The following is a 27500-nucleotide window of genomic DNA, read 5'->3' on the forward strand; positions in this document are numbered from 1 at the left end:
CGTCCGCGGCACCTGCGCGCGTTGCGTTGCGCCCCGCGGAGCGCGGGAGGCCGCGCCGGGGCGGGGAGGGGCGGGGGCCGCCCGGGAGCTGCACGCCGGGGCAGGCCGGCTGCGGGCGGCGGAGCGCTGAGCCTCCCCAGCCGCGTCTCCGCGCCCCTCCGCTCACAGCCGGCGCCGCGGCGGGGCGGGACGGGGCAGCGAGGGGAGGGGACGGCCAGCGCCTCGCCGCGAAGGTGGGCGGGCAGGGCTGGGCGGGGCATGGCGGGCGGGGTGTCCCAGCGCCGTGCCCGGGACAGGCATTACTCAAAAGGGGGAAAAAAAAAAAAAAGTAATTAAAGTCGCCGCTGCTGCGCGCGGTCCCACCCTCCCCACCGGCCGGCTCCTCTGGCAGACGGGAGGGGACAGAGGGAGACGGCCTGACGCGGAGACGCGCCACCTCCGCCTCCTCAGCCACCGCGCACTCGCTCGCTCGCTCGCCGCGGCAGCACCGACGGCGGCGGCTCCCCGCTTCCCCTGTACCCCCGGGCACCGCCGCGCACCATGGCCCCCGCAGCCCCCCGCCTCGTCCTCGGCCTCCTGGTGAGTGAGTGGGGTGAGCGGGTGGGCGCGGGTGGGAGCGGAGCGGGCCGGCGGCGGTGCGCGGCCCCGCAGCCCGTTCACGCAGCTGGCCGTGCCGCGACGCTTTTCCTGCGCGCTGTTACTCGCTTCACCGCGGGCGCGCAGCACGGAGGAGAAGCTTTGGAGGGGTTGATCTCCGGCTTTTTTTTCCTCAGTGAGGTTTCCCCTCGGCGGGCTCCTTGCGAGGGGCACACTCGGGTGCGGGCGCAGGAGCGGCCGGCAGCCCGCGCCCCGCGCAGAGGAGCGCGGTGGTTGCGCGGCCCCGGGGCGCATCCCCGGGCGCATCTCGGAGGGGGGAGGGGGGTGCGCTTCGGCGGCGGGAGAAAACCGCTTGGTTGTGGGGTTAACTTTCGGACTGGTGGTCGGGTGGCTTTTGGAGTGTGCCGTGAGGTTACGCGGTGGGCAGATGTTCTGGTCGTTAATGCTACTTCTGGTAATTAACAGCAAAAATTCAACCGCACCGCATTTTATTTAAATCTCTCCCATCCACCCCCCGACGGTTGTCCCTTTTTCATGGAAGGGTTGTGCGTATGGTGTGGAGCGTGTTAAGCTTCTCTGGAAGAGTTAGCTGTGCATTGAACAATTTCAGCGATTTCCTTTACCTTCAATTTACTGTATTTGTACATAATTATCAGCTACAGAAAGGCCGTGGCCGGGAGAGCGGGGAGTTCTCTCTTTTTCTTTTTTTCAGTGGATGAGTGAAAGTGATTCGTCTTTTGTTTCTTACTCTCTTTCTTTCCTATTATCATTGCGCTGACAAAAAGATGGCAGATGATTGTTTGAGCCTGAAAGAGAAATACTCGGTAGTGTTGAAGCACTGAATTTATTATTTTTATATTAATTATATATGCACATTTTAATGAAAATGTTACTGTTCCAGACACTATGCATGCCTGCCTTTGCTAGGGTATTAATAATAAACCCCAAAGAAACCCAAGCGAGTTTACTCATACATCTAATTAAAAAAAAAAAAAAAAGGTAAAAGACATTCCTCTGTCAGGTAGGAAAAAACCCAAACCCCAAATCCTGCTGAAGTGTCTTCTTTGTATAAAGTGAAACGACATCACAGCTTATTTTTACCTGGTATTTCCTTATATCTTGATATCCACGAATAACTACCATTTACATTTGTTTAACTCTTCAGTAGTTCTTCATGCTGACATCAGACTAGCTTGGCATTGCTACTTCAAGATTAGTTGTCATGGATTCTTGAAATATCTTAGAACAATGTAATAAGATGGTGTGATTTTTAATAACTTAAAAATTAATACAATGTCTATCAGGAGAGAGTGTTTTATTAAATATCTGTTAATAAGGAAAGCGCCTTGTAAATTTTTTTATGTATACATATTTTTAGGTCTATGTATATATAGAAGGAACAGTATAAAAAGCTTTTATGATGCAGACACAGCATTTAAATCGCTTTAATGCAATGTTTAAATTCTACATTTCAACTTAATTTTTTTAGGTGATCATAGTTTTTCTAAAGGTTCCTAATGTCTTAAAGATTTTAAAGTATTTTTATTTAAATATTTTCTTAATAAGAATCACAAGTAATTTTCAAGATTTCCATTAGCTGTTTACTTCTTTATACCTTTAATCCTAAGGGTATGTGCGAAATAAAAATTACTTTCCTTTTTGGTAGACTTTCATCCCAAAAGAATAAATGTACTTAAAAGGGTGAATACATTATTTACCTTTCTGTATTTCTTTGTTTAATGGGCTGTGTGATTTTTGGATTACAATTTTAAACGTCTGGATAGCAACTAGGTAAGATACACACACACACACACATATATATATATATAATCTGGGGTCAGGACTAAATTGCTCTGTGCTGAGGGAAATCTTTGTATCTCCATTTGATTCCTTTTACAAAAAGGTCTAGTTATCTACTACTCATTTGAAATTTGAGGAGGACCCCATTTTGTAACTGGTTATATGGGAGTGGACTGCTGTGATACACGTTTTATTTATGTCATATCTAATTGCTGAAGCTAGATTTAATTAGTTTGTTGAGAATGTACTTTGAAGATGCAAAGTGATACGTAAGTGCAAGTGTCGTCATGTGGTTTTAATAAGACACTTGTCCCTTTAATATTAAGCATCACCACAGTTCTACCAAACTGAGTGTTGATGGATTGAACCTTAATACTTAGAGACCTTGGATCTAAATTGGCCAAGAATGTTATTGGAGGGAGTGTACGGTGGAGCTGGTTTTTATCTTTCCACTACTAAAGTGATAGTGTAGGTGAAATCATCTGGTCAAAGGGAGCTTGTGCTGTTAATGTCAGTGCTGCCGTGATTTTAGAGAAAAAAAAAAACAACCCACAACCAGAAGCCATGGACAGATCCAAGAGCAGTAGTCAAATCTTATTTCCAGTTTGAAGCTTTGTATACTGTGCTGCATTGTACCTGTCTTTTTAGCTGAAGAGTGCTTTCTCTGCCTTTTCACTGGCTTCTCTTAAAAACTAAACAAATTGCCTTCAGTAACTGTAGCTATTATCCAACATAGTATTTTTTTTCTGATTTCTTAATTTGTTTTCTAGGTACTGAGTTTGTGCTGTGAAGCTTGCAAGAAAGTCGTTTTTCATGTTCCTTCTGAACTAGAGGCTGACACATTAGTTGGCAGAGGTGAGAAACTGCGAGATGTCCATCTTACAACATTGCACCTTTGCTGGGGATGCTGTTAACAGTGAAGGAGACTTTTTTTTTAAAATGGAATGAATGGATGACTGGACAGCCAGTTAAACAGCTGGATCAGCCTTTTTATGAAGGATACACCCTATGTTTGTTACGGATTTGAACACTGGCACCGTGCATCCATTTGACATTTGCGTAAACAGCTATTGTCAGCTTTCAGTATTTATTTCAAAACTAGAATGGCTGAGTTGAATGTTTTCAAAATTGGGAGTTTAGGGCTTAGTGTTTAAATAAATGGCTTAATGTGCAAAGTGCACCTGTAACCCACAGAGTCATATGAAGAAGGCAGTAAATTATTTGTATGATGGAAAAGAAAAAAAAAGACAAAACCCACACAGTTGAGCTCCCAGAAGCTGCTGCTCTGTGAAACACGACTTTGACTTCTCAGTGGTGCTGGGGCATTCAAGGCACGCAAGGGCACGTGTTGCAAAGGTGTCCTGCATGCACATTCGGTTGGGAGAGTGCTCCTGTCTGACTGGACGGTCTGTCTTGGTTTAGGGCAGTGTGCAGGTGACTGAGAGGAATAGAAGAGACCAGAAAACACTCTTTCTTTTTTTTTTTTTTTTTTTTTTTTTTTTTTTTTTTTTTTTTTTTTTTTTGGCACAGACCACTCTTTGAAAGGCAGCTTTTAAAGGTGTGGCATAGGAGCTGCTACAGGGTTCTGTGCTACCTGAGATTGAATTTGAGGATTCAGAGGTGCCCTGTGTGAGTCCTAGCACAACAGAGGAGTATGCTCCAAATCTGGAATCCTGTAGTCCACATTCCTACAGAAGGAATAAATAAAGTGGATTGGTAGTTCGTCACAATACAAGTGCTCAGAAAATCTGGCTTTAAAAATGAAAGGTCATTGACCTTAATATTATATTTTAAAATGAAAGCTTTCTACAGCTATATTAGCATTTCTCTGTGTAAATAAACTTAATTTATATAAAAACAAAACTTCATGTTATTACAGTGCTGTGAAAGAAATTGTATAATATTGAACTTAAACTTTTTTTCCCAAATGTTTAACAAAACCTTTATAGTTTGAGTGACATTACTTAAACATTTATTGAGAAAGAGTAATATATTTTGTATTGATACAAGAAGCATACCTTGACAGTAAAATGACTCAGGATTTGCTGGTTGCTGTAATGTTTTTCATATTTCTGACTTAATCAACATATACGAGAGGTTGTAAAGAAAAAAGATCCCACAAAGTTATGGCTAACTGAGCATAATGTTGACTCATGTAATCGTCAGAAAGAAAATCTCCAGTCTGGTATTTTTGGAAATGCAGTGCTGTAATATGGAGCAGTATGAGACACCTTTAAGTGAGGCAGCGATATTCTCTTCAATACTAAATTTTCATTGTACAGTTTGACAAGGGAGTGGAGTCACTGCTGCAGTACTGTAGAAAGTCTAGGAAATGTTTAATTTCCTAGTTTCCGCTTAAAAGAAAAGCTTAAGAAGAGGAAGGAGGAAATTACATCATATTTAAAATTATGCTTCCCATCTGTTCTTGCATTCTTGAAAGAGAAATGAAATTTAGTTTGTTGAAAATATCATCTACACATATGAGGTGAAATTGTGAGTCTACTCTGGGAATTTTGCATTCAACTTTCATTGAGCAAGGCCCCATCCACTATGATATCATTGAAAAGTTTTGATTTTGAGAGCACTGACACGTCTTGTACTCTGCAAGGGTCATTTGTCTAGAGTTTAGCTCCCTGACCTTCATCTCTTTCAGGGTTCAAAATCATTCTTGCTTAGTGCTGTGGTCCTACTGCAGTTCATTATGATTATCCTGATTTTGCTTTTTCCCCAGCTGTAGTGCTGAATTACTCACTGATGAACCAAGTTTAATGACGTGCATTAAAGTTTATTTCGGCCACAAATGGTAGCAATGCAGTAAAAAAACCCCTGAGAATTATGCTGAACTTACCTGGTACTTCTATAAACTGCATGGGATTTTATCATGTACCTATTAAAAAATTGCCAATCGTTTGTTCTAGAGCTAGTCTTTATCTCTCCCATCTGTCTGCCTCATAATTTAAAGGCCTGTGCCCTCCCAAGACTTTTAAATCACATAGTATCAGTCACTGCTTTCCTCCTGAGGGCAAAACTTCCAAGATGTAGTATATCCATTAGGCATTTGCATTAATTCATCATCTTCACTGATTTTGTGAGACATGGAGCACAAGGCAAATTTAATAGCTACTGATCCAATAATGAGCGTGTCTACAATGTTTTTTGCATTTAAATGTATTAGTTCATCTCCAATGCTTCAATAATTTTACCAATGTAGTAGTGTCTTGAAATATATCCATGTAGCACCCCTGTCCTTTAGGAAGCACTTAGGAACACAAGAGTGGCAATTCTTGCAGATTTATTCAAATCTGAATGCATAAATACATTCTAGAATCTATATTTGTGATGCTTAAATACTGAATGACCAAATTTTTGTAGGCTCCATGTGTCAGTAAATATAATTTTTACTTAGGGAACGTTTTTTGTTTTGTGAAGGATGTTATTATTCCACTGTGTGAGTTATTGTCTGAATATTTTTTCTTACAGTTGATTTGAAGGAATGCCTTCAGTCAGCAGAGGTTGTCAGTTCCAGTGATGGAAACTTCAAAATTCTAGAGGATGGCTCTGTGTACACAACATCTGCTATTTCTTTGTCTGCTGAGAAAAAGACTTTTACCATATTGCTTAAAGACATTCAAGAAGATGTACAAAAGAAAATACATGTTAGCTTGGTGGAAGAAGAAAAAAAGGTGAGCGTTGAATTTCAAGATACCTTACTTACTTGAAATACTGTTTTACAGAGTACAGCTTCATGCTGGGTAACTGTAGTTGAATTCTGCAATTCAAATAATGAGGCAAAACACTCTGGTGTAGAGTGTATTTTTATTCAGCAGTTGCTGAATACTGTGTTGCTTAAGTCAGCAGACTTCCTTTCTGATATGGGAGATGCTAGCAAGGAGCTTAATCAAGGATGTCAAGAATCTTAAAAGCCATGCTTGAGATTTTATTTGTGTAGAGTGTTAGAATGAATGAAAAAACTCTTGGAATGCTGTCACAGGTATAATTAGAAATGAAGGCCTTGGAAAAACAAATTGTCAGTGGGAAAACTGGAGCAGATGGAAAAAAGATGGAAACGCAGGACAGTAGTTAAGCAAAAATATACACAGCTAAGAATATATGGATATGTTCTTACCTCTCTTTTTATCTTCTAGACCCAGACACAGAAGAGCAGGCATGCTAGAGATACAGTTCTCAAGCGAACCAAAAGAAGGTGGGGCCCTATTCCATCCGTTATGATAGAGAACTCACTGGGACCTTTTCCACTACAAATTCAGCAGGTATATTTTACATGGATCCTAATTTTATGACACAAGCTAGTTTTGTATGTAGCTTTTGTGATAAAAGAAGAACAAAAGTGAGCTCTCTTGTATTCCCTACTGATGCCATTCCTGCTATTATTCCTCTGTCTTGTTTTGTCCTGTTCATTGTGCATCTTGTGTTCTTGTAGCTGAAATAACTTGTGATCATAGTTGTTGGGGTGAACTGGAAATGGGCAGAGGTTGTAAAAAGGAGAGAGGCATACTATCAGAAGAGATCTCTTTGGCCTGGAAATCAGTGAAGTGTGTAATTTAAAAAAAAAAAAATCAACAAACAACTGCCCCCTGCAACCCATCATCTAGAAGAAAGTTCTGTAGACACAGAGTGGGGGAAATCTTACTAGCATGTCTACATCCTTTCTGGAGCTTGAGGTGTATACTTGTAGCATTGAAGACTGAGTGTGTCCTATATTATTAGGAAAAGTACTTACTGAAAGAAAACAAGTAGGCGTGAAAGAGAAATGCAAGAACTAAAGTTATCATAGATCCATCTAGCCTTCACTAGATTAAAGAGTGGCTGGTAGCAGATGTGCAGAGACAAGTGTAATAACAGAGTCTGTGCAGAGCAATCATTCTTCTACTAATCTTACCTTCCTGACTTCTGGCATTCTGTAGGTAAGGAAAGTATTTGGGGAGGAGAGTGTTTATAAATAGATAACTGCTAATGTTACCTGTTTGGTGCTTGTAATGAGATGCAGAGAGGCTATCTGAATTGGCATATCTCTGCAGTATACTCTAGGTGGTCTTTCTCTCCCTTTCTTTCCCTTTCTCTCCCTGCTTTGCTTTTTCTTCTCTAGTTGCAAACCACATTCTCCATGAGTGCACTAAAACCGAAATCTCTTGAGCAGAGACAGAAATAATAAGCTATCTGTATCTGAATGTGCCTTGTATGTGCAGTATTCTAGACAGATTAGATTTCAAAGTATATTTTTTTAGGCACGCTGTGATTTCTTTAATTGTTCGATGATCCTAAACATTTCTGAGTTTGGATTAACTACCTCTTCTCATGTACACACATTATAAAGGAAGGCAGTTACATGGCAAGCTGTTCTCCTATTCTGTGAAGTTTAAACTGCTGAAGAAGTAGAAGTAAATCAAGTTTTGTTTTTGTTTTTTGAAGAGTTCCTGCTTGTGCTAAATATGATCATGAAAAGGGGAAAAATATATTAGAATGGTGCTGCTTTTTTTCCTTGGGCTTAAAAATGCGTTCTTTATAGGTCCAGTCAGACACAGCTCAGAACTACACCATTTATTATTCTGCAAGTGGACCCGGAATTGATCAAGATCCGAAGGGTTTGTTTTACATAGAAAGAGAAACTGGAAATATCTTTGCTACTCGTGCAGTAGACCGCGAACAATATCCAAGCTTTCAGGTACAGGCCTAAATTGCGTAAATATAATTAAATCTTTTTTTTTTCTGTCATGCATATATTTGAAAGCCGTGTTGCAGAGGAAACTGGGAGCAGATAAGATTTGAAATCAGCTATTTGTTCCAAGTAAGATCTTTGGTGTTGTAGAGATGAAATCAGTGACAAACAAAGAAATAACTGGTCATCTAGATCTTGAAAGTAGTTTTGCTTTTCACTGCTTAGACTCTAATTACACCATAAATGTAGTGAGCCATTAGATTTGCATCACTTTTGGGAAGAGTTTGCAGTTATCCCAGAGTTTTTCAGGGAAGGTTGAGAAGGTCTGCATAAAAACAAAGTCAGAGAAACTGAGAAACTCTAGATGGCTGAGGTTTTTTGAGCCTCTCTTTCAGGCTGTTCAGTTTTGGTATTTTGTTAACAAGGTACACTGCTCTCTCTACTGGCTGAGAAGTGTAAGAAGGCAGTTAGTAGAAACAAACAGATTCTAAATAGATAGGTAATTTGTAGTACCCATTACTGCATTTTATTAGATGATGTTGTAATGGGCAAATGGTTTTGCTGTTCTTGATTTTGTTCTAAATAGCAATATTTACGTCTAAATTTTTGGTAAAGCTGAGATTGCCTCATAGACACCTGGAAAAATGCGTTCAGGAGACTTGGAAAAAGTGTTTGACAGAATTAGGGGGGGGGGAAAGAAAGTGATTCAAATACTTGTAGTGCAAGGAATGGAAAAGGGAAAGATTGGAAAGCATTTAAAGGTTTTGTGTAGCTGTCGTAAGACACCAGTCACTTCCCCTTCTATGTGGCTGAAGAGCCTGATCTTGAGAAGGGAAAGCTTGGCACACTGTATTTCATTTTATTGACTCCTCCATTGAACTAAAAGTGTAATAATACTTCATGTTGCTTAAGCATGAAGTGAATTACTGAATTTATGTCTTACAGATCATTTGCTTTGCAACCACTCCAGATGGTTATTCACCAGAGGTACCACTTGTGCACACAATCAGAATAGAGGATGATAATGATAATGCTCCATATTTTACACAGGATCTTTTTGAGTTTTCTGTCCCTGAAAATTCCAAACCTGGTAAGAATTGTTTTAAATCAGTGAACACAGTTACCACTACTCAGCTCAGTTCGTACCAGTACGACTAGTTGTAATCCTGCCTTTTAATCAATTTCAGTGTTTTTTTTCTAAGGAGTATTTCTTTACAGCAAAGGCTGAATTTGCAAAGAGCAGCTCAAGATTTCTTAATGCTTAGAAATTCCGAAACGCCATCTCAATCATAGTGAAAAGTATTGTTTTATAAAGAAGTTTTTGAAAACTAAGATGATTCGGTGTTCCTAAAATTGGGTGAGAACTTCAGAATGTTATACCTTTCATTTTATCCAAAATCACCTGTTTCCATAAAATATTTTGATTGACGGAACAGCAGTTTTTAGCAGATTAGTTTCCCAAACAACTAAAACGGTGGTGTTCTAAGGTGCAAAATGCCTTTGATTAAGCTTACAGTGTTTGTCCGAGCTTGATGAGCTAGGGTAGGACTTTTCCTGGGAGAGGGTGGCAGGGGGGAGAAAGTCTTGCTTCTGCCCACACCTGTAAAAGGCAGGGATTTGCCTGTTACTGGCTTCATGTGTCACGTGCTTCGCAAAAGCAGGGAGCAAGGTGGACCCCAGAGAATAAGGAATGCAAAAGTTGTGGTTTGCCATTCCTCACTCATCTCCTAGGCTCGGGGTATAGAGTGGGGAAAGTCTAACTCACAAAAAAGAAAGCAAAGTGTCTTCCCATTCACTCCAAAACACCAGCTGCATTTCATTCTCTGAGCTGCTCTACTTCTTACTGGGTGAGTTACTGATTTAAAGTAAAGTTCCTAAACCTTTAGTATTTCTTTTGGTTATACTTTGTGACAGCTGCAATAATTACAACTTTGTCTAAGAAGGAAAAAAAATAGCCAGAGGATTAAAATAGACAATTTTTCACTGTTACTGTATTTTCACTACTGTGTACTGTGTTTTCAATACTATTTTCATTTAAAGCTAAATGACTGAATAGCTCTTATTATGTATCTAAAATAGAAATACCTGTTCAAATAATTCTTTATTATTTACAGATTTTTCTGGAACTAAAACTTGCTGTGTTGTATTCACAGGTGTAATTGTTGGAAAAATGACCGCAGAGGACAGAGATGAGCCCTATACTCTGCATACTACGTTGAAATACCGCATTGTGTCACAAAACCCACCAGTAACCCCAGCATTTTCTTTACATGGTGACACAGGTGTCATTGCTGTATTATTACCGCAGCTGGACAGAGAGGTGATCTTTCCTGAAGCATCTTTGGCTGTCATCTAGTGTACACAGATAGCTTCTTAACTCTGAATTGCTGGCACGGGAATTACCAGATAAATAATTTCTGTTACCCTTTTTTTGTTTCCCTCTCCAAGGAGCTTCCAAAGCTTTCCAGAGACCTGTAATTGGTCCAAAGAGTTTCTGCAAAGATCTACCATATTCTAGCTAATCTTGGCAGGGGACCTCCCACTTGGTCTCCTATTTGACCTATGGATCAAAAATCCTATGGATTTTTATTCTTTCTCTGTTCATGAATCCCGTGAGCCACTGTTTCCTCCTAATCAAGCTCCATTTGAGGTGCTTCTTGCTTCTTTACAGGGCAGATGAATCAACTTTTCTGAAGTAGTCAGTCAGCCTATACTCAACAGAAACCTCTCCAGTATCTGAAAACTAAACAACAAAATATAAATATAACATTTCCTAAAATTAAAGCGCAAACCATTTATTCTTATCAGCTAGCTTTGCTTTCAAGTAAATAAGATAAAGGAAGTTTTTGTTTTTATTTTATTTGCGGGTTTTTTTTGATAAAATGTCATGTGAGAAATCGTTGTATGGTAGAAAAACTGACAGACATGTAATGCAAAGTAATATCTCTAGGATAAGACAGTCATTCTAGAAAAAACCACTGCTACGGACACATCTTTTTTGAGGTTAAAAATAGTCGTGTTCTGGCATACTTACGTTGCTTCATGGCTGAATATCCACATTAGCAGTGTGTCGCAAAACTGCACTTGCGAGTACGCTGCTCAACTTTTTTAGCAAGAGAAAAATGCAGCAACAGTGAGCATCAACACGACTACTAAGGAAACAATCACAGTGACTACTGACAGAAGGAAAACTTGAAAAATTATTCCACTGCCTATCTTTTAAAGATAAACTTACAAAATGGAACAGGAGATTTCTTTCCTCTACCTGAGAAACCTAATGCTACTTCTAGGCATTTGGAACTGGAGTTACTGTCTGGATTTACAAACTCTCTCGTTTTGTGCCCAATCCGTGTCCCCCTCATCCCACCACTCCCCAGTCCCCCTTCCCTGAGTTGTTCAGGTGTTAATAAGACTAAAAAAAGCCTTCTGCTGTTGTGACTCAAGTCAGGAATTTAAATGGGCTGCTTGTCAGTGATCCCCTTGGAACTGATAAGGGCACTGACTCCTTCCGTGCCAGACCATGCGAAATGGCAGGCATTGCCTGATTGCAGCACTGTTTCTGGTCATCCTCACTGAAATAGGAGACATACAGTGAAACACTTTACAAGCTGGAAACCTAAGGGAATACTCTGCCGCTCCGAAGGGGAGACATAGATAGTAGATGAAAGTGCATCATTTGCATCTTCCAAAATCTCAGGTATTGGAAAAATAAAGCTGAAATTGTGAAAAGCTTTGTTTGATTCAGGATATAGCATATGCATTACTAACACATGCTGAACTCGGTGCTGCTTAGCCACTGAAAAATATTTTACTTGTTTTCCTTTTGGAACTATAAGGAAAAAGCCCCAAAGCTAATCGCCTCATTTGGTAGGGAGTACTGAATTTAGAGCAGACTTGGGGAGTAGGAGTAAAATATTTAGTTCTACTCTTGTGTGTAACTATGTGATTAAAAAAAATGAGTATGTCAAAACTTCTGTATGCTTTTATTCATCTTTTCAGCTGGTACCCAGTTACACTTTGTTAATTGAAGTGAGAGATATGGCAGGTCAGCCTTTTGGTTTGTGCACTACAGGAACAGCTGTCATTAGAATCGAAGATACAAATGACAATGCACCATCCTTTAAACAGATACAAGTAAGTCTGTAAAAAGGTAAAAAAAAGATGATTTTTATCCCCTTCTAATTTCCTGAATAGCAGTCCCTCAAATAGGAAGCCTAATGCCCTGAGACAGTTAATGCTGATGCAGACATTTGAGAATGCCCTGTTGGTGGTTGTGCTGTTTGGTAATTAGACCTATTGCTCTATTAGTTGTTTTGAGTCACTTGCCTCATGTCCGTTGGGAGAAAGCTGACATGACTCATTCTTTCATTTCTGCTGCAATGCATAGTCTTAGAAATCCCATAGTTTAACCATTTTCAGGGAGAGGACAGATTCGCTCCTAAGCATTGTCATGATGTCATTACCGTTTGACCAGCTTTTGGCTACTTCTGCATTGCAAATGAAAATGTCAGTGTTGGTGAAGTAGATGCAAGGATTTTCACTGAGATTTTGTATGCTTTTCCAACTTTTTTTTTTTCTTCTACAGAAGTCTTATTTAGACCACTTCTTGTTCACCAATAGCTGTAACTCAGCCTTAAGTCTTTGCTTATTGCAGCCATCTGAATTATTCAGGATAGAGAGTATATCTCAATAACCATGTATATAGACCAAATACCAAAGGAGATTTTGTAATACAAAATCTATGAAAAATAATTAATTATCCACGAGGAATACACGTACCTTATCCTTTCCACTCACTGCTGTAGAATATCATCAGTAATAGTAATGCAGAATCACTCTTGCATGTACTTCTTGAGCTGGTACAGAGCAACATCTTTAAAAAGATAAAAAATAAGAAAAATCCTTTCATCCTTTGCCATCCAGGTAGAGACCTATTTCACCCTTCTTGGCTTTTCTTCAAGTTTTTATATTTGTTTATATATGGTTTTTTTTTTAATTTACCCCGATGCCTTTTCTAATGCTCAGCTTGATCACGTTGTATGCAAATTAGCATCTGTAGCTGATGTAACCAAGGGGAACTGTGCTAATTTGCCTTTCCTGGAAGGAGAATTCCAGACTTAATTATGTCAATGATAGTTTGAGTGTATGGAGGAGCTGAGATTTCAACTGTGCTGGCAGGAAAGGTTTACTGTTTCACTTAGGGTGTAAGGGAGGAGAGGGGGAAATATGCTAATGCATGAAAACAAAATAAATCATTACAGTAGCTTGGTAAATTGACCTCTTGGGTTTAGGTAGTCTTATTTAAATAGGGTATTCTTCAGTCCTGCATTGTGGAACAGTATGGTCTGATTTAATTATTTTTTTTTGTTTTTTGATATTCCAAGTATGAAACACGAGTGGAGGAAAACAGAGTGAATGTAGAAATACTGAGAGTCTCTGTTGTTGATCTTGATGAACCTGGTTTGCCTGGCTCAGGAGCAGTGTACGAAATTATAAGAGGAAATGATGATCGGTCCTTTGAAATTACAACAGACAAAAACACAAATGAAGGAGTACTGTGTGTTGTTAAGGTAAGGAAAAATGGAACTACTAGAGGAAAATTTGTGTGTCTTCAGGTGTTGCTTTTAAAACCAATCATCTAGAACTCATTTTTATTCAAACAGTATCTGTAACTATCAATCAGGCAAATCATGCTTTCTTCCTTTCTTCCCGATCTGAACTCTCTTTTAGAGCAGATTGCATAATGCACTGCAAATGAGGCTTGTGTGTGGTACATAACCTACAAAACTCATCTTCCAGACTACTCCTCAGTTTTGTGTGTGGAGAATTCGAGGAAGTCCCTTTGGTTTGTTGTTTCAGAAGAGCTTGGTGCTTTTGCCTGGTTCCACAGTTGGAGTTGTTTACACTTAGGGATATGAGGAATGCTTCATGGCTGGGTTTTTTAATGGAAATGGGAGTCTGGCAAAGGAGGAACGAGCACCTCCTCCAGTCTTGTTCCCTCTGGAAGCAGATTAAACTTAATAACTCAGCATAAACCTCTCCAGGATTTATTTTGCAGTGTAGTGACTTCAGGTTTGCTTTTCTGGGGTGTGAGAGAGTCCGCATACACATAAGACTATGTGTTAGTTTAGTTACTTGTTATACCCGGTACTTTACAGATGTGAGGTAAAAGGACCACTGTACCTGTTCTCCAGCCTATCCCTTGGCCTCCTCATGCCTCTTTTTCATTATCTGTTACAACTGCAATAACAGGTAACTTCTAAGGAGCAGAGAGGGTTAATATTAAGAATTGAAGATGTAAATCTTAAGGGTAGAGATGCCAGTTAAATTTGCGCTTTTTTTTATTATGTTTTTTGTTGTAGGTGCTCATTGCAGCTTTTTCTAAAGCTATGTCCCTGTCTACAAATACAGTTGAAATTTCTTATATTTAGTGTAATGCTGTAGTAGACCAGAGAGTATTATGACTTTAGGATATAAATAGCTGTATTAAAGGCATTGGAGATGTCTGAAGAATAAATGGTAGATACTGATCAACGCCACATGTTCAGACATATTTGCAATGGGTAAAGTCTTAGTAGGAAATAAATGTAGGTGCTAGCAAGAAGCCTGATTAACTTGTGCTGGAAAGGAAATATATGTAACCTAAAATAATGGCCAACTAGATAGGGGAGGAGAAAATCCCCTCCCCCCAATTAAATTCTTAGTAGTTCTTTTAGTAGTTGACTATCAGAGTGTTCATCTAAAATTTTACAGCAGTGCTGCTTACCTTACTAGAGGTAGTTCCTCAGGTTCTTTTCTTTGACTAACTTAGAACTTAACATTTTTTTTAAAAATCATATCCCTTTACTGTGTCTCAAGCTAGATGTTTCAGAAGGGTAGCTGACTTCTGTAAATTAATGTGTTACAGTTTTATTATTTAATAATTGGACAGTGAATACAATACCAAGCTTTGTATTGGTTTGAAGGGAAAAAACCAACACCCCGCCTTTGTTTCAGGGACTGGACTATGAAAGCGCCAAGCAAAGGATCCTCGTGATTGCAGTCAACAACGAGGCACCCTACATGCTGGCACCACACTCACAACAACTTTCCCAGAGCACCTGCTCTGTTACAGTGCATGTCATGGATTTGGATGAGGGGCCAGTGTTTAAACCCTGTCTCTTACGCCTAGACGTTAAAGAATGCGAGGAGATTGGGACGAGTATTGGGAGATACATAGCAGAAGATCCAGAAACTGGAAATAGTGAAGGCATATGGTATGAAACAATGTTATCTACTAGTTTATCTGGAATACAGCATGGGTGGGATGTGGGAAAGGGGAAATAGTTGTTGATGCTGTATATATGTGTGTGTGCGCTTACATGTATCTGTGTATGTGTATGTATGTACGTATACGTGTGTATGTATATTTGAGATCTTTAACTAAACAAATTGTTCTTGACAGCTACCGGATACCACCTGGGCAATGTAATTGGATCAGCATAGATGAAAAATCGGGTGAAGTCAGAACCATTAAAGTCTTGGACCGAGATGTAGGAGAAATGAGACAAGGTCAATGCAATATCACCGTCCTCGCAATAGACAGAAGTGAGTATTAAAAGTTGTCAGTATTATTTGTGGTCTATAACAGATGTTTATGTGCAAATTTACTGTGGGGACAGCTATACCTGTTCAAACCAGAGGCCTACCTAGTCCATTTGTCTTGTCTCAGGGATAGCTCTGTCAAATGCTTAGGGAATATTACACAGCAAGGAAAGCATTTAAGAAATTGGGGCAAATTCTCAATGTTTTCAAAAGTTATCTGCTCCCATTTAAAAACCTTTGTTAAGTTTAAATTGAGAGATTTTCCTGTGGATTGTATTCCTTTTATTTCCTGACATTTTTTTCAAGTGATAGCACCTGCCAGCCATGAAGTTGACAACAGAGAGCGTAGAGAGAGAGAACTTTTTGGAAAAAAGCTGTTGACCTTGCAACTCCTACTGTTTCCTCCTCTGTTTGACTTCTTGGTGTCTTGCTTTTGGAAACCCTTAATTTAAAAGGACCTCTGAGAATAGCTGTATTCATTGCTCTATGTTGTTGCGCTTACTCTTATTCTCAGTCATCTAGGTTCTGCAACAGTGTTCACACTATGTGTTGCTCAGGTGACGAGCTCTTCCAAATTACTCTGATTGTAAAGGAAGGGTTGTACACTCAGTTTCTCATTCTAAAACAGGTTTTGGTTCTGATTTAATGTCAGTGAACATCTATTCTTTCTGATTAATTTGGGTATGTGCATTTATTGTAGGAAAATACATTGGTTTGCCTCAACATCATCTAGCCAAGAAGATTAAATACACCTTTTCACAAATTCTAATTCTGTCCAAAGCTTGCATATTAAAATTAAATGTAAATAATATGAATTTAAATTGTTTAGAACTTCTGTTGCATATGAAGTAAACATGATATATGCATCTGCAATCACATATCTCTAGAGAAAGTTTTAGAAAGTAGACTTGATGTAATTTCACTGGAATGCATATACAAGCAAATGCATATATAAGCCATTCTTGTATTAGAAAAAATGTCATTAAGAGGAAGAGCTCATTCACTTGCATGTAGACTTTGGTGACGTAGTATGTGTCACTGCTAAATGCTGCTACCACATGGTGACTCAGAGGGAAGAGAACAGAAAGCAGCTCACTGTTTCTGAAAGTGTTCATGTTCTCAGGGGAAGTGGGGGCAGGGAAAGTGTAATTTATTTTCTTCTTCCAGAAGCGAAAAGGTTGGAGACCTTCACTTTCTACTTCTGAGTCTCAGTTTGGCTTTGTGTCCTTTACCCTGATTTATTGTCTCTTTCTCCTTTCATCCTCCTTTCGGAAGAGTATCTATGCCCACACAGATACACACACTCAACAAATTACATTGTCTGCACATGCGGAATATGGAGCTTTGGAAGCTGTTGATCCTACAACCAGCCAAGCAAAGACAAGTAGCCGAGAGAGAGCTGTGAGAAGTACCTCTCTCTTTTTGGTTGAATTAGCAGCTACTTTCCACCTTATTTCTAAACTTGGGTATTACAGTTGGTGATATTTCATTGTGAAAGTTTGGACTGGAAATAAATATATGCATGTTAGAAGTAAGCGCTAAAAGTAGTTATTTTTATCTCATAGATGGCAAAACAGGCACTGGAACAATTCAGGTTTTCATCCAGCCTGGGAACAAGAATTACCCACGAATCACTAAGACCGAGTACATAATGTGCAGAGACAGAAAACCGATCTGCCTTACTGCACAAGATGGTGATGAGGCTCCTTACAGCACACCCTTCGTTTATCGCATAACTGACCGTAGCTTCGCTTCCTCGTGGAAGATAACTCGACACAATGGTATGTTAAGACTTCCTCCTCCTCCTCACTTAGCTGTAGGTTGCCAGAGGAGGCTTTTCTACCACTGCCTTGGGTGGACTGTGAGGATAGATTGGATGAATGTATGTTGGGACTTGGTGTAGTCAGTGGGGCTGAAAAGGTAGCTCTGATGATCTCTACTGGTTCCTGAGTTTCATTTGTTGCAGAGATCAAGAGTATGCCAGGAATAGAGGGGAACACTAAAGAATTCATTATCTTAACTGTCCTGAGTTTGAAACAGTTTACAGAAGTTAAGAAGATGGCACTGTTGGCATCACAAAGGAAAGGAGAAGGAAATTATATTCTGCCTTTTAAAGCGTAAAAAAGAATCTGTCCCCAGCATCCCTGGGTGGGTGTCCGTCTCTTGTCCCAAGCAGCAACTGATAGGACAAGAGGAAACAGCCTGAAATTGCTCCAGGGGAGGTTTAGGTTGGATATTAGGAGAAAACTCTTCACTGAAAGGGTGGTCAGACATTGGAACAGGCTCCCCAGAGAGGTGGTGGAGTCACCGTCCCTGGAGGTGTTCAAAAAGCATGTAGACATGGCACTTAGGAACATGGTCTAGTAGACATGGTGTTGTTGGTTGGACTTGATGATCCTAGAGATCTTTTCCAACCTTAAAGATTCTATGGTTCTGTGGGTCAGCATTCAGCATGTGTTTGAGATTATGATCTAAAAAGATTAGGTAGGAGAATGCTTATCACAACCCTCTGAGCCCTGCCATTCAGCCAGTTCTCAATCCACCTCACTGTCCACTCATCTAACCCACACTTTATAAGCTTACTTGTGAGGATGTTATTGGAGACAGTGAATGAGACCCTTACAGAAGTCAAGATAGACAGCATCCACTGTTCTCCCCTCATCTACCCAGCCAGTCATGCCATCATAGAAGGCTATCAGATTGGTCAGGCATGATTTCCCCTTGGTGAATCGTTGTTGACCACTCACAATAACCTTCTTTTCCTCCACATGCCTAGAGATGACATCCAGAATGAGCTGTTCCATCACCTTTCCAGGGATGGAGGTGAGGCTGGCTGGCCTGTAGTTTCCCGGGTCCTCTTTCTTGCCTGATTTGAAGACTGGAGTGATACTGATTTTCCTCCAGTCCTGCTGTTCTCCATGACCTTTCAAAAATGATGGAGAGTAGCATAGCAGTAACATCTGCCAGCTCCCTCAGCACTTGTGGGTGCATCCCATCGGGCCCCATGGATTTGTGGGTGTGAAGTTTGCCTAAATGATCTCTAACCCTATCCTCCTTGACCAAGGGAAAGTCTTCCTTTCTCCAGACTTTCTCTCTTACCTCCAGGGTCTGGGATTTCTGAGGGCCAGCCTTAGCAGTAAAGACCAAAGCAAAGAAGGCATTCAGTAACTCCACCTTCTCTGTATCCTCCGTCACCATGGCACCCACCTCATGCAGCAGTGGGCACGCGTTTTCCCTAGTCTTCCTTTTTCTGCTGATGTACTTACTAATCTATTACAAAAGGAATCACTGTTTTATAAAATTTGCCAATATGAAAAGTTATAGCAGAAGGTAGTTTCCTGGTGGGTGCCAGATGATGGGAACAAGAGCAGCACATATATTTGCTACTGTGATTCTGAAGTATCGTGTCAAACATTCACTAATGAAAGGCAAAAGACAGCAAAGTCTGTGAGGAAAGATATCTAAGAGTTTCAAAGTTTATATTAGGCAAATTGAAAAACCATTTTAGGTGGTATATGCAGTTTCATATACTTTATCATAAAGCAACCATTATGTACATCAGTGTCTATCATGTACATATTTTTTACAAATGATTTCTTTTGCCCTTTAAAACATATGGTCACCAATCATTGCCACTGAGGAGGGCAGCAGACTCAATGGATTTTACTTCACCACTGGATATAGCTGTTCCCACTGAATGTAACAATAGAGCTAAAGAGTAAAAGAGGTATAAATTAAGTTTACAATTAATTATTCTGATCACACTACCAGAAGTCCTTTTAATAAATGTCAGTGCAGTTGATGGTCTTTATTAGTAAACCCCAATAGTGTCATTTACTATAATGAACTGAATCAACTTCTGAGTTGCAAATCGTATGTTGTCAGAAGTATGTATAAGGTTTGCTTTTTCAATTCCAACATTTGAAAGATGCTGAAAGTATAAATCCTTTCAAGATGTAGTTTTTAACCTAGCTTTAAACTAGTTAATGTGGGTCTGGCAGCAGTATAGCTGTAACAGAAGGGAAGATTGTTATTACAGTCACATTTGTGATAACAGAGTTTCAGGTGTTGTTAACACTAGATCTGGTTTTGTCTCTTTTTACAGATAATTCTGTGTATCTGTCACCAAAGGGTGATACTCCATTTGGAATATACAATATTCCTGTAAGTGTGACTGATAACGGAGGAAAGACAGGAGAGAACCACATAACAGTTAACTACTGTGATTGCACTACTCCAACTGAATGCGATGGCCAGACCCGTGAGCGTCGTGATGGAAATGTTACTCTTGGCATATGGGCCATCCTTGCAATGATCTTAGGATCACTATTATTGCTGCGTAAGTACACTTGGTTCTTTAATACAAAGTGCAAAACAATTTTAAAATTAGCTGAGAGAACCTGATTCAGACTTTTCTATTTAAGCAGTTGTATAACCCTCATCACTGACTTCATATACCTGCTCTATTTGTATCGGTGTCACAGGCTTCTTGCTCTCATCTTGTCCTGTAGTTACTGTGTATGCATTTTTGTTTATTCTTTTAAGTACATTTTATGTAAGATGTTCTGTATGTTCATGTTAGCAAGGCTAAAAAAACTGCATTCAGCACTAGAACTGAAAGAGGATGGGATTTGTAGTGCTTATCAGATCTCATCTTGAGGGGAGTATAGTGAAGTTTGGTTTTGAGTTTAGTACTGTTTTTGGGATGTACGCTTCTTGGTAGGAATGCTGAATTCAGTTTCCTAGAGCTTTTTGTGACCTTTTTTGTGTCATGGATTAAAACATGGAGTATCCGAGACATTGGATTTCACAAGGGATTTTACAAGAGCCAGTGTAATGTTGAAGGACAGGTTGGAGACTTCCACAACAGACCAAATCCTTGAATACGTGCTGTGTTACTGTAGTTGCCCAAAGGCTAACAGATTCTTAATAACAGGTTAATATTGCTGTTAACCAGTGAGGCGGTGACAGTGATACGTAATAACAAAGCCAAGTCATTTACCAGAATCAAACATAGTCTGACTAATGACATCTTTAAAAATCACCAGAGGACATGCTACAGTAATAGTAACAAATACTATTTGTTTGAGTGTTTTGGGGTTTTTTGTTGTTGTTGTTTGTTTTTTTCTTTCTTTTCTGTTTTTCCTGGTAATGGTCAACCTGCCTTGCTCCTGTTCCATCTCAGCTAGCTGTTCTTACTCAGGTAGATAGAACACTGGGACCTGCACATGTTTGGAAGGTTAGATAAATACATGTTTTATCTGGACAGCACAGGTACACGAATTTGTGATACAGCTCTGAGGTGGAACTTTCAGAAGTGGGGACACTCAGTAGGGGGACTGTGTGAAATGTCAGCTAGCTTTTTATCACTACCCCTTGACTGCATCCCTCCCATATAGACCCATTATTTTATTGTGGCTAGGTTTTACCCTGTGTATCCTCTACTCAGTGCTGTCATGGATGTCTTCTTCCCATCTGTCACCATCAGGAGGCGACCTGCTGCAACCACTGATGCAGATCTCTCTGGCAGCTGATAGCTGCAGAAGCTAAATGAACTTGAAAGTGGCTCTTGGCCAGTTTCCACAGAAGTTCATATGTTCAGAGATCAGATTGCTCAGTGGGCAGAGAACAGAATTGCTCTGTTCCTCATGGGCTTCTTTACTTTTAAGCTATCAACTTGAGAAGGAAAGAGTGGTTCTCTGAACGAAATGTTTAGTCCTTTGTTTAGGAGAGGTATTAGTTGCTCATGATTCTTTTATACAAAGTCATTTCTGGCTGAGTCTCCGTGACAACACAAAGCAGTAGTATAGGAGGAATAAGCTGAAATACGAGGAATTAAATAAGATTGTTCTGTAACATAATGGTTGAAGTCCTTCAGGGTTCTGCTTAGCTTTTCCGTGAAGCAGAAGTTTCTGGTATTGGGACCTTTAGCTTGCATATTAGTTCCTTATGATATAATTTGACATCTGTGTATTCATACATGAAAAATGTCTTATGTACAATGTTGCTATAGGCATAAGACATGATTTTTCACCTGGATTTGGTCTGAATTTTTAATTACTGTGAAATTTTGCAGTCACAGTGTTTTCATAGATACATTTCTTTCAGGGAAAGAAAGATGCATTTTAGAAGAATGAAATAGTTGAACAGGGTAGTGAAAACTCCATATGCTGTTTGAAAAAATGTATATATGTACAATTTTGAGTGTGGGCATTTTTGAGAATAAATTGTTTTTTAAACCATAGTTGATGCTTAGGCATTTAAAAAGGCTAATACAACAAAATTAATTATCAAACAGAAGCAGATACCATTACGAGGTAAATTTCATAGTATCTTCTTCAATTATTTCCTTTCTGTAGTGATCCTGATCACAATTTGTGGCTGCTGTGGCTCTGGGGTAATGCACAGGCATGTGACTGATGATTGTGCCAATCACAATTTAATCATTTCAAATACAGAAGCTCCAGGAGAAGAAGTGATGGTAAGTTGCCCATTTACTTCAATGTAGAAACATGTAATTAAGAAATCCATAGCATTTCAGTTTGAGAACAAGACCACCTGCAAGTAAGTGATTTAGTAAAGGAAATAAGCAGTAAATGCAGGGATCATTAGATGTGCTTTGCTATTTAACAGGAATTTGAAAATTCTTACTCTAGGCAGAGTTGGTAGTACCATATATATTCAGACATATCCTGTAGTTGTTAGCCTGGCTGCCTATAATTCTTCCAGACTTTAACTGTTTGATTGGAACTTTCAGGTGAACATTTTAATCACTGCAGTAATTTTCAACAATGAGATTAGATGGAAATTTACTATTTTGCCTATATTGAATGCATGTTTATGGCAAAACATTATTGCTTTTTCTTGGAGAAGAATTTTTAAATTTAGCAGATAGCCACTGTAAACTACAGGTGCAATTTCTGCCCTTCCCCTGAAGAATGACCCCAAATACAGTTGATTTTTGAGACAGTGGAAAAAAAATATAATTGAACAGTCCATGTTTATGAAATATATTCTTGCTTTTGGCATCTAAACATTTGTAAGATTCAGTCTACCGTGAACATAGTCCAGCCCAGAACTGCATTCGTACCCAAGGCCTTAGCTCTTCAGACTCTTCCCCTTCTCCTCTGTCCCCTACCTGCTGACTTTGCCCTCCCCCGGAAAAGATTAGTTTAAAAACCATTGAGTTTACGTCACCTTGAAAACCAAGATATCCTAATGGTCACAAGTGTCAAATTTCTCATTGCCTATGAAGCATATTGTAGTCTGATCATGTAATTTTTAATTTGTGATCCCATACTAGTTTTTCCATAGTTCACTCAATATACAGACTTAATATGTGAAGAAACAGAATTAAACTTATGCATATGACTGTATATCTGGCTTAAGGGATTACTAGTTGTTGACTTTGTAAACCTTTTACATGGTAATTTAAGAAACTAGCATATGGATTATAGCACAGCTTTCATAGGGATAAAAATTCAGTTTTTGGATCTCGTATCATATTTAAAAGCAGATTTTTTTTCCCCCTTGTCACAGTATCCTTTCCAAAGACCACTTATTGATCTTTACACATTAAGGATAGCTTTTTATTCAAAATACCACAGTGCAAAGATGGAGACTTTTCAATTTTCAGTATTAACAGTTCCTGATTGCCGTTTCACCTTTTGAATAAAAAAAAGTAAAAAAAAAAAAGAGTAAAGGTATTCCCATTACTGCATCTTTTTTTAGGATCACAATATAATTCCTCTACAAAATACAAATGATCAAGGAGGGTATGGAATCAAAACAGGAGATCAACAAACATTTGAAATGGTAAAAGGAAGAGGGCATACCTTGGAATCAGTCAAGGGAGGCGGACATCAGACTCTGGGATCAGTTAAAGAAGGAGGAGGACAGCCTGTGATGGATACGTGTAGATACTCCTACTCAGAATGGCATAATTTCACACATCCTCGTTTAGGTGAAGTAAGTATTGTGAAACTGGGGTGTTTTTGGAGTGTAGGTTATGGTCAATGTATACAGACTTTTCAAGGAAGACATGTATTTGTGCTAGAAAGGTGGCTTTCTGGTTTTGGTTTTGGTTTGTTTTTCCTCTCCTTTGCTCCCCTGCAACCGCTTTGGAATATTGCCCTTTCAAAAAGTCATCCTTTACATATTTTAGACATAAGTGTAAATGACTTTCTTTTCCTGGCTTAAACTATAGGCAGTATGCTATTTCTCATTTAGAATAATGACTTTACTCAAGCTTTTTTTTTTTTGTGAGTTTTTCTGAGAATGTCTGTTTGCTTTTATTCTAACTTCTTGCTTTGTACTAATTTAAACCTGATACTTGTCTTAGCAGTGGTGTAGAAATGAATGTACAGCATTAGAAATGTAGTTAGTCCATGCTTTGGAGATCAAAAACTCTCACTACTTGCCTAACTAGTTAGGTGTAAATCAGTCTTTTAATTTTGAGTGGATTTTAGTTGCTTGACAGGTTATTTAAACAGGTTCTTCCTCTTTTATTGTTACATACATGATTAATAGAAATGATTTCTTTATTAAATACTTATATTTTGTAGTCTTAATGATATAGACCAATCATGTGCATTTTTTGTATGTAGGAATCCATTAGAGGACACACTCTGATTAAAAATTAATCAAAGGTAAATCAAAAGAAATTATTTTTATGCAATATGTTTAGGATAACAATTTAAGAAAATAATAAGGTATGTTCTCTTCCTATGCAGAAGGTGCACCTATGCAGACAGGATGAAGAACAGAAGCATTCTGAAGATTATCTCCTTTCATATAACTATGAAGGAAAAGGATCCTTGGCTGGCTCTGTAGGCTGCTGCAGTGATCAGCATGAAGAAGAGGCACTTGACTTCTTAGATCAGCTGGAACCCAAGTTTAGGACGTTAGCAGAAACATGCGTAAAAAGATAAATGTGCCTTTCACAGTGCTGAAAAAAACTGTAAATAAGTGGCTGTCATACTTTTGTGATATTAGGTATCTTAGAATTGAGAGGGGGAGAGGTTTATTAGAATTATTATAGACTGGTGAGAGTGTAACTAAGTCTTACTTTAAATTTACAGCTTTTTTTTTTAATCTCTGCTGGGCACATTCCATCAAAAATAAGGGATTCAAAATATATTTTTTTTTCTTTAGACTATGTTAATATAGTAATGCTAGTTTCTACTTAGATTACATTTCCTATTCTTTGTGATTACTTAAAATGCAAAACTTTGTTGTCCTTTTAATTAATTATTCAGCTTCAAAATTTTATTATATTTGGCTTTGGAGAAGGAAAGCTTTTTAACTCACTGTTTCTTTGTTTTCTTTAGTTCTGTAGAAATAAACCAAAAAACATTACTAGTGGATATCAAATACCTTGTTAATTTTTAACTTATATGAACTGAGATACAAAACACTTGTTCATTTTTCACATTAAAAATACTGATAAATACATTAGACAACTTTATATTTTGATTGAAAATTAAATATATATATATTGTATATATGTAAAATAATATTCAAAAATATATTTTTCTCTTAATGGGTTACCACCCATCAAACTTGCTATCCTAAGGGATTTATGGCATCACCACATAGAGTATCAGCATTGTATGCGAGTATGTATTTTTCTTTTAAGGAAATAAAAGATTTAAAAAAAATAATCAGGAAATAGGGATGACTATTACACTTCAAATGGATGCAAGACAAATCTCTTGTTTACTTGACATAAGTTCGTACCTCAGTTTCTAGTGAGTTTTACCATAGTATCATTGCAGAAATGATGAACTTGCCAAGAGTTTTGCCCAGTGTAGCTACCTACCACTACCATTTTTACTTGACATGCTACAGACTTCATTAACTGTTTCTTTCTGTAAGTAGAACTTGGCAGAAGATACAGCTCCAATGGATTGAGCATGCACTGCATTAATTACATGGTTTAAAGATAGCTTTATTTGAGATGCAAAATTACACTGGGATAAACTGGTTTGAGTATATCATGTGGTGTTGTAGAGGTAAGCATTTACACAGAATCTCTGGCAGAAATCCTCTGAATCCCATTTGTTATTTTAGTAGATTAAGCATACATATACACTATATATATATATACACACACAAAAGTCTGAAATACCTTTGGCAGATGATATGAGTGAAACCTGAATGCTGCCATAAGCTATTTCTGGAATGCAACCTATGCTTCGCAGGTTTTATATGTTTCTAATATTTGCACTCCTGGTTAAGTAATCTGTCCTCTGCACTCTGGGAATTCTCTCGTGCCTTAAAAGAACGTCTTCCTGCCTAAGAGAAAGAGAAACTTGTGCAATTACTTATTTCTATTGCTATAATTCTGCTTTTAGGATTTGCTCTGTGAACACATGCCTTAGGGAGATATTTTTTAAAATTTCCTATAGCTAATGATTTGTAAAAGGAATTATTAGTAACAACAAAGAGTCGCGCTGTTCTAAATTTCAGTGCACAGCTGCTGCTGACATCCAGTGGTTGCAGTTCATTCCATATAGATTATGGTCAGTGAAAACCCATAACAGTATAAAAACTTACTACAGTTATAAAAGAGTAATTTTAAAACCTCCCATTTCATACTGTAAATGGGCTTCAGAATATTTCTGATAAGAACTAGCTGTGGTTAATAACTTCATAGACCAATATTAAATGTATTTTAGTCTATCATTTGAAAATGATGATGAATTCATCCTGGACTGGATAGACTGCCAGTGCTAAGAGCTACAGTCACCAGCAACAAAATACTAGATGAGAACCAAGGTGTTACAAACCTTTATTTACAAGATGCATGCTAACACTGCTGTTCTGAACACGACTCTTTATCACTAACAGAATTGAGTTTTGCTGTACATGGATAGGCAGATCTGTCGCTGAGGGAAGTCAGGATAGCTCTGCTGATGCCAGTGGAGCTACGCTGCCTTTATGCCAGGTGAAGATCTGTCCCCTAGTGATTCCCTTGCTTTTTTGTGTCTTCCATCTTTATCTTTAGTTACTTGCTATACTAAGGTAATGTTAATGTCTCCCCTTGCCCCGCCCCTTTTAATTTTTGGTTTGTTTTTGTTCTTTTAAATTATATAAAAATCCTGTAGTTCAGAAGGACTTAGGATAAATAACAGAATGCACTCTTTTGAAAATTACTTGGGGAGTGGTGTAGAGAAACCTCTGGAAATAGGGTTTCTTTCCTCATGAAATACAGTAGTACTGCTCTAAAAGAATAGACCAAATTTCTATGAGCTTTAATTGAATTGATGTTGGCTATTTTAAGTAGATGGTTGCCAACTTTCCACTCTGGAGTTAAAATAATAACTTACTGAAATCAAAATCATGTTTTCTAGTCGAATTTACCTTAAAAATGTTTTCATTTTTTCTTTTACATTTCAATAAACATAGATAATTAGTTACTTGCATTTTTTGGCCATTTTTAAACAAAGCACAAATTTGGAATCACTTCTGTTTGTCTCTTTTAAAAATTAAAGTTCTGAACTGAACCAGCTATTTCTGTAAAAACAAGTAGAGAGGAAATTGAGACGCTTTAAAAAATGAACTGTAAAACATTTTCATTGTATTTTCTAATCATGTGAATGAAAACTTTGTATAAAGCATTAAGGTTTACAAATACTAAGTTCCAAATAACATATGTATAAAGCTTACAAATGAAATATTTTAAAATGTATAATTCACTCGTTGTTACTGTCTTGAATCACCTTAAAAATTGTGAAGATTTGTTCTCTTCAGCTAGGTAATTTGCAAATTATCTAGTTGTGTCAACATTATCTTAACATATTTTAGATATATTTTGTACAACAGTGAGTAATAAATTTTT

At 38.5% G+C, this 27500-nt stretch overlaps 1 protein-coding gene across 2 annotated transcripts; it reads left to right on the forward strand.

Annotated features, from left to right (window-relative positions):
- Nucleotides 1–267: 267 nt before the first annotated feature.
- Nucleotides 268–27500, forward strand: LOC104644058 (desmocollin-1). Of its 2 annotated transcripts, XR_012833840.1 has the most exons (17): nt 268–579; nt 3168–3252; nt 5878–6080; nt 6543–6668; nt 7925–8080; nt 9020–9164; nt 10228–10394; nt 12074–12208; nt 13459–13644; nt 15071–15330; nt 15519–15661; nt 17224–17439; nt 19764–19997; nt 22018–22139; nt 23390–23626; nt 24391–26624; nt 26946–27500. XR_012833840.1 is itself a non-coding variant. In XM_075744186.1 (16 exons), exons 1-16 carry the CDS (start codon nt 541–543, stop codon nt 24586–24588), a joined length of 2652 nt encoding a protein of 883 aa, XP_075600301.1. In that variant the 5' UTR covers nt 268–540; the 3' UTR covers nt 24589–27500. The 2 variants fall into 2 exon arrangements, 1 of the variants encoding a protein (XP_075600301.1); XM_075744186.1 differs by having other exon boundaries at nt 24391–27500.

The sequence above is a fragment of the Balearica regulorum genome, chromosome 2 (genome assembly GCF_011004875.1).
Source record: "Balearica regulorum gibbericeps isolate bBalReg1 chromosome 2, bBalReg1.pri, whole genome shotgun sequence".
Taxonomy (NCBI): domain Eukaryota; kingdom Metazoa; phylum Chordata; class Aves; order Gruiformes; family Gruidae; genus Balearica; species Balearica regulorum.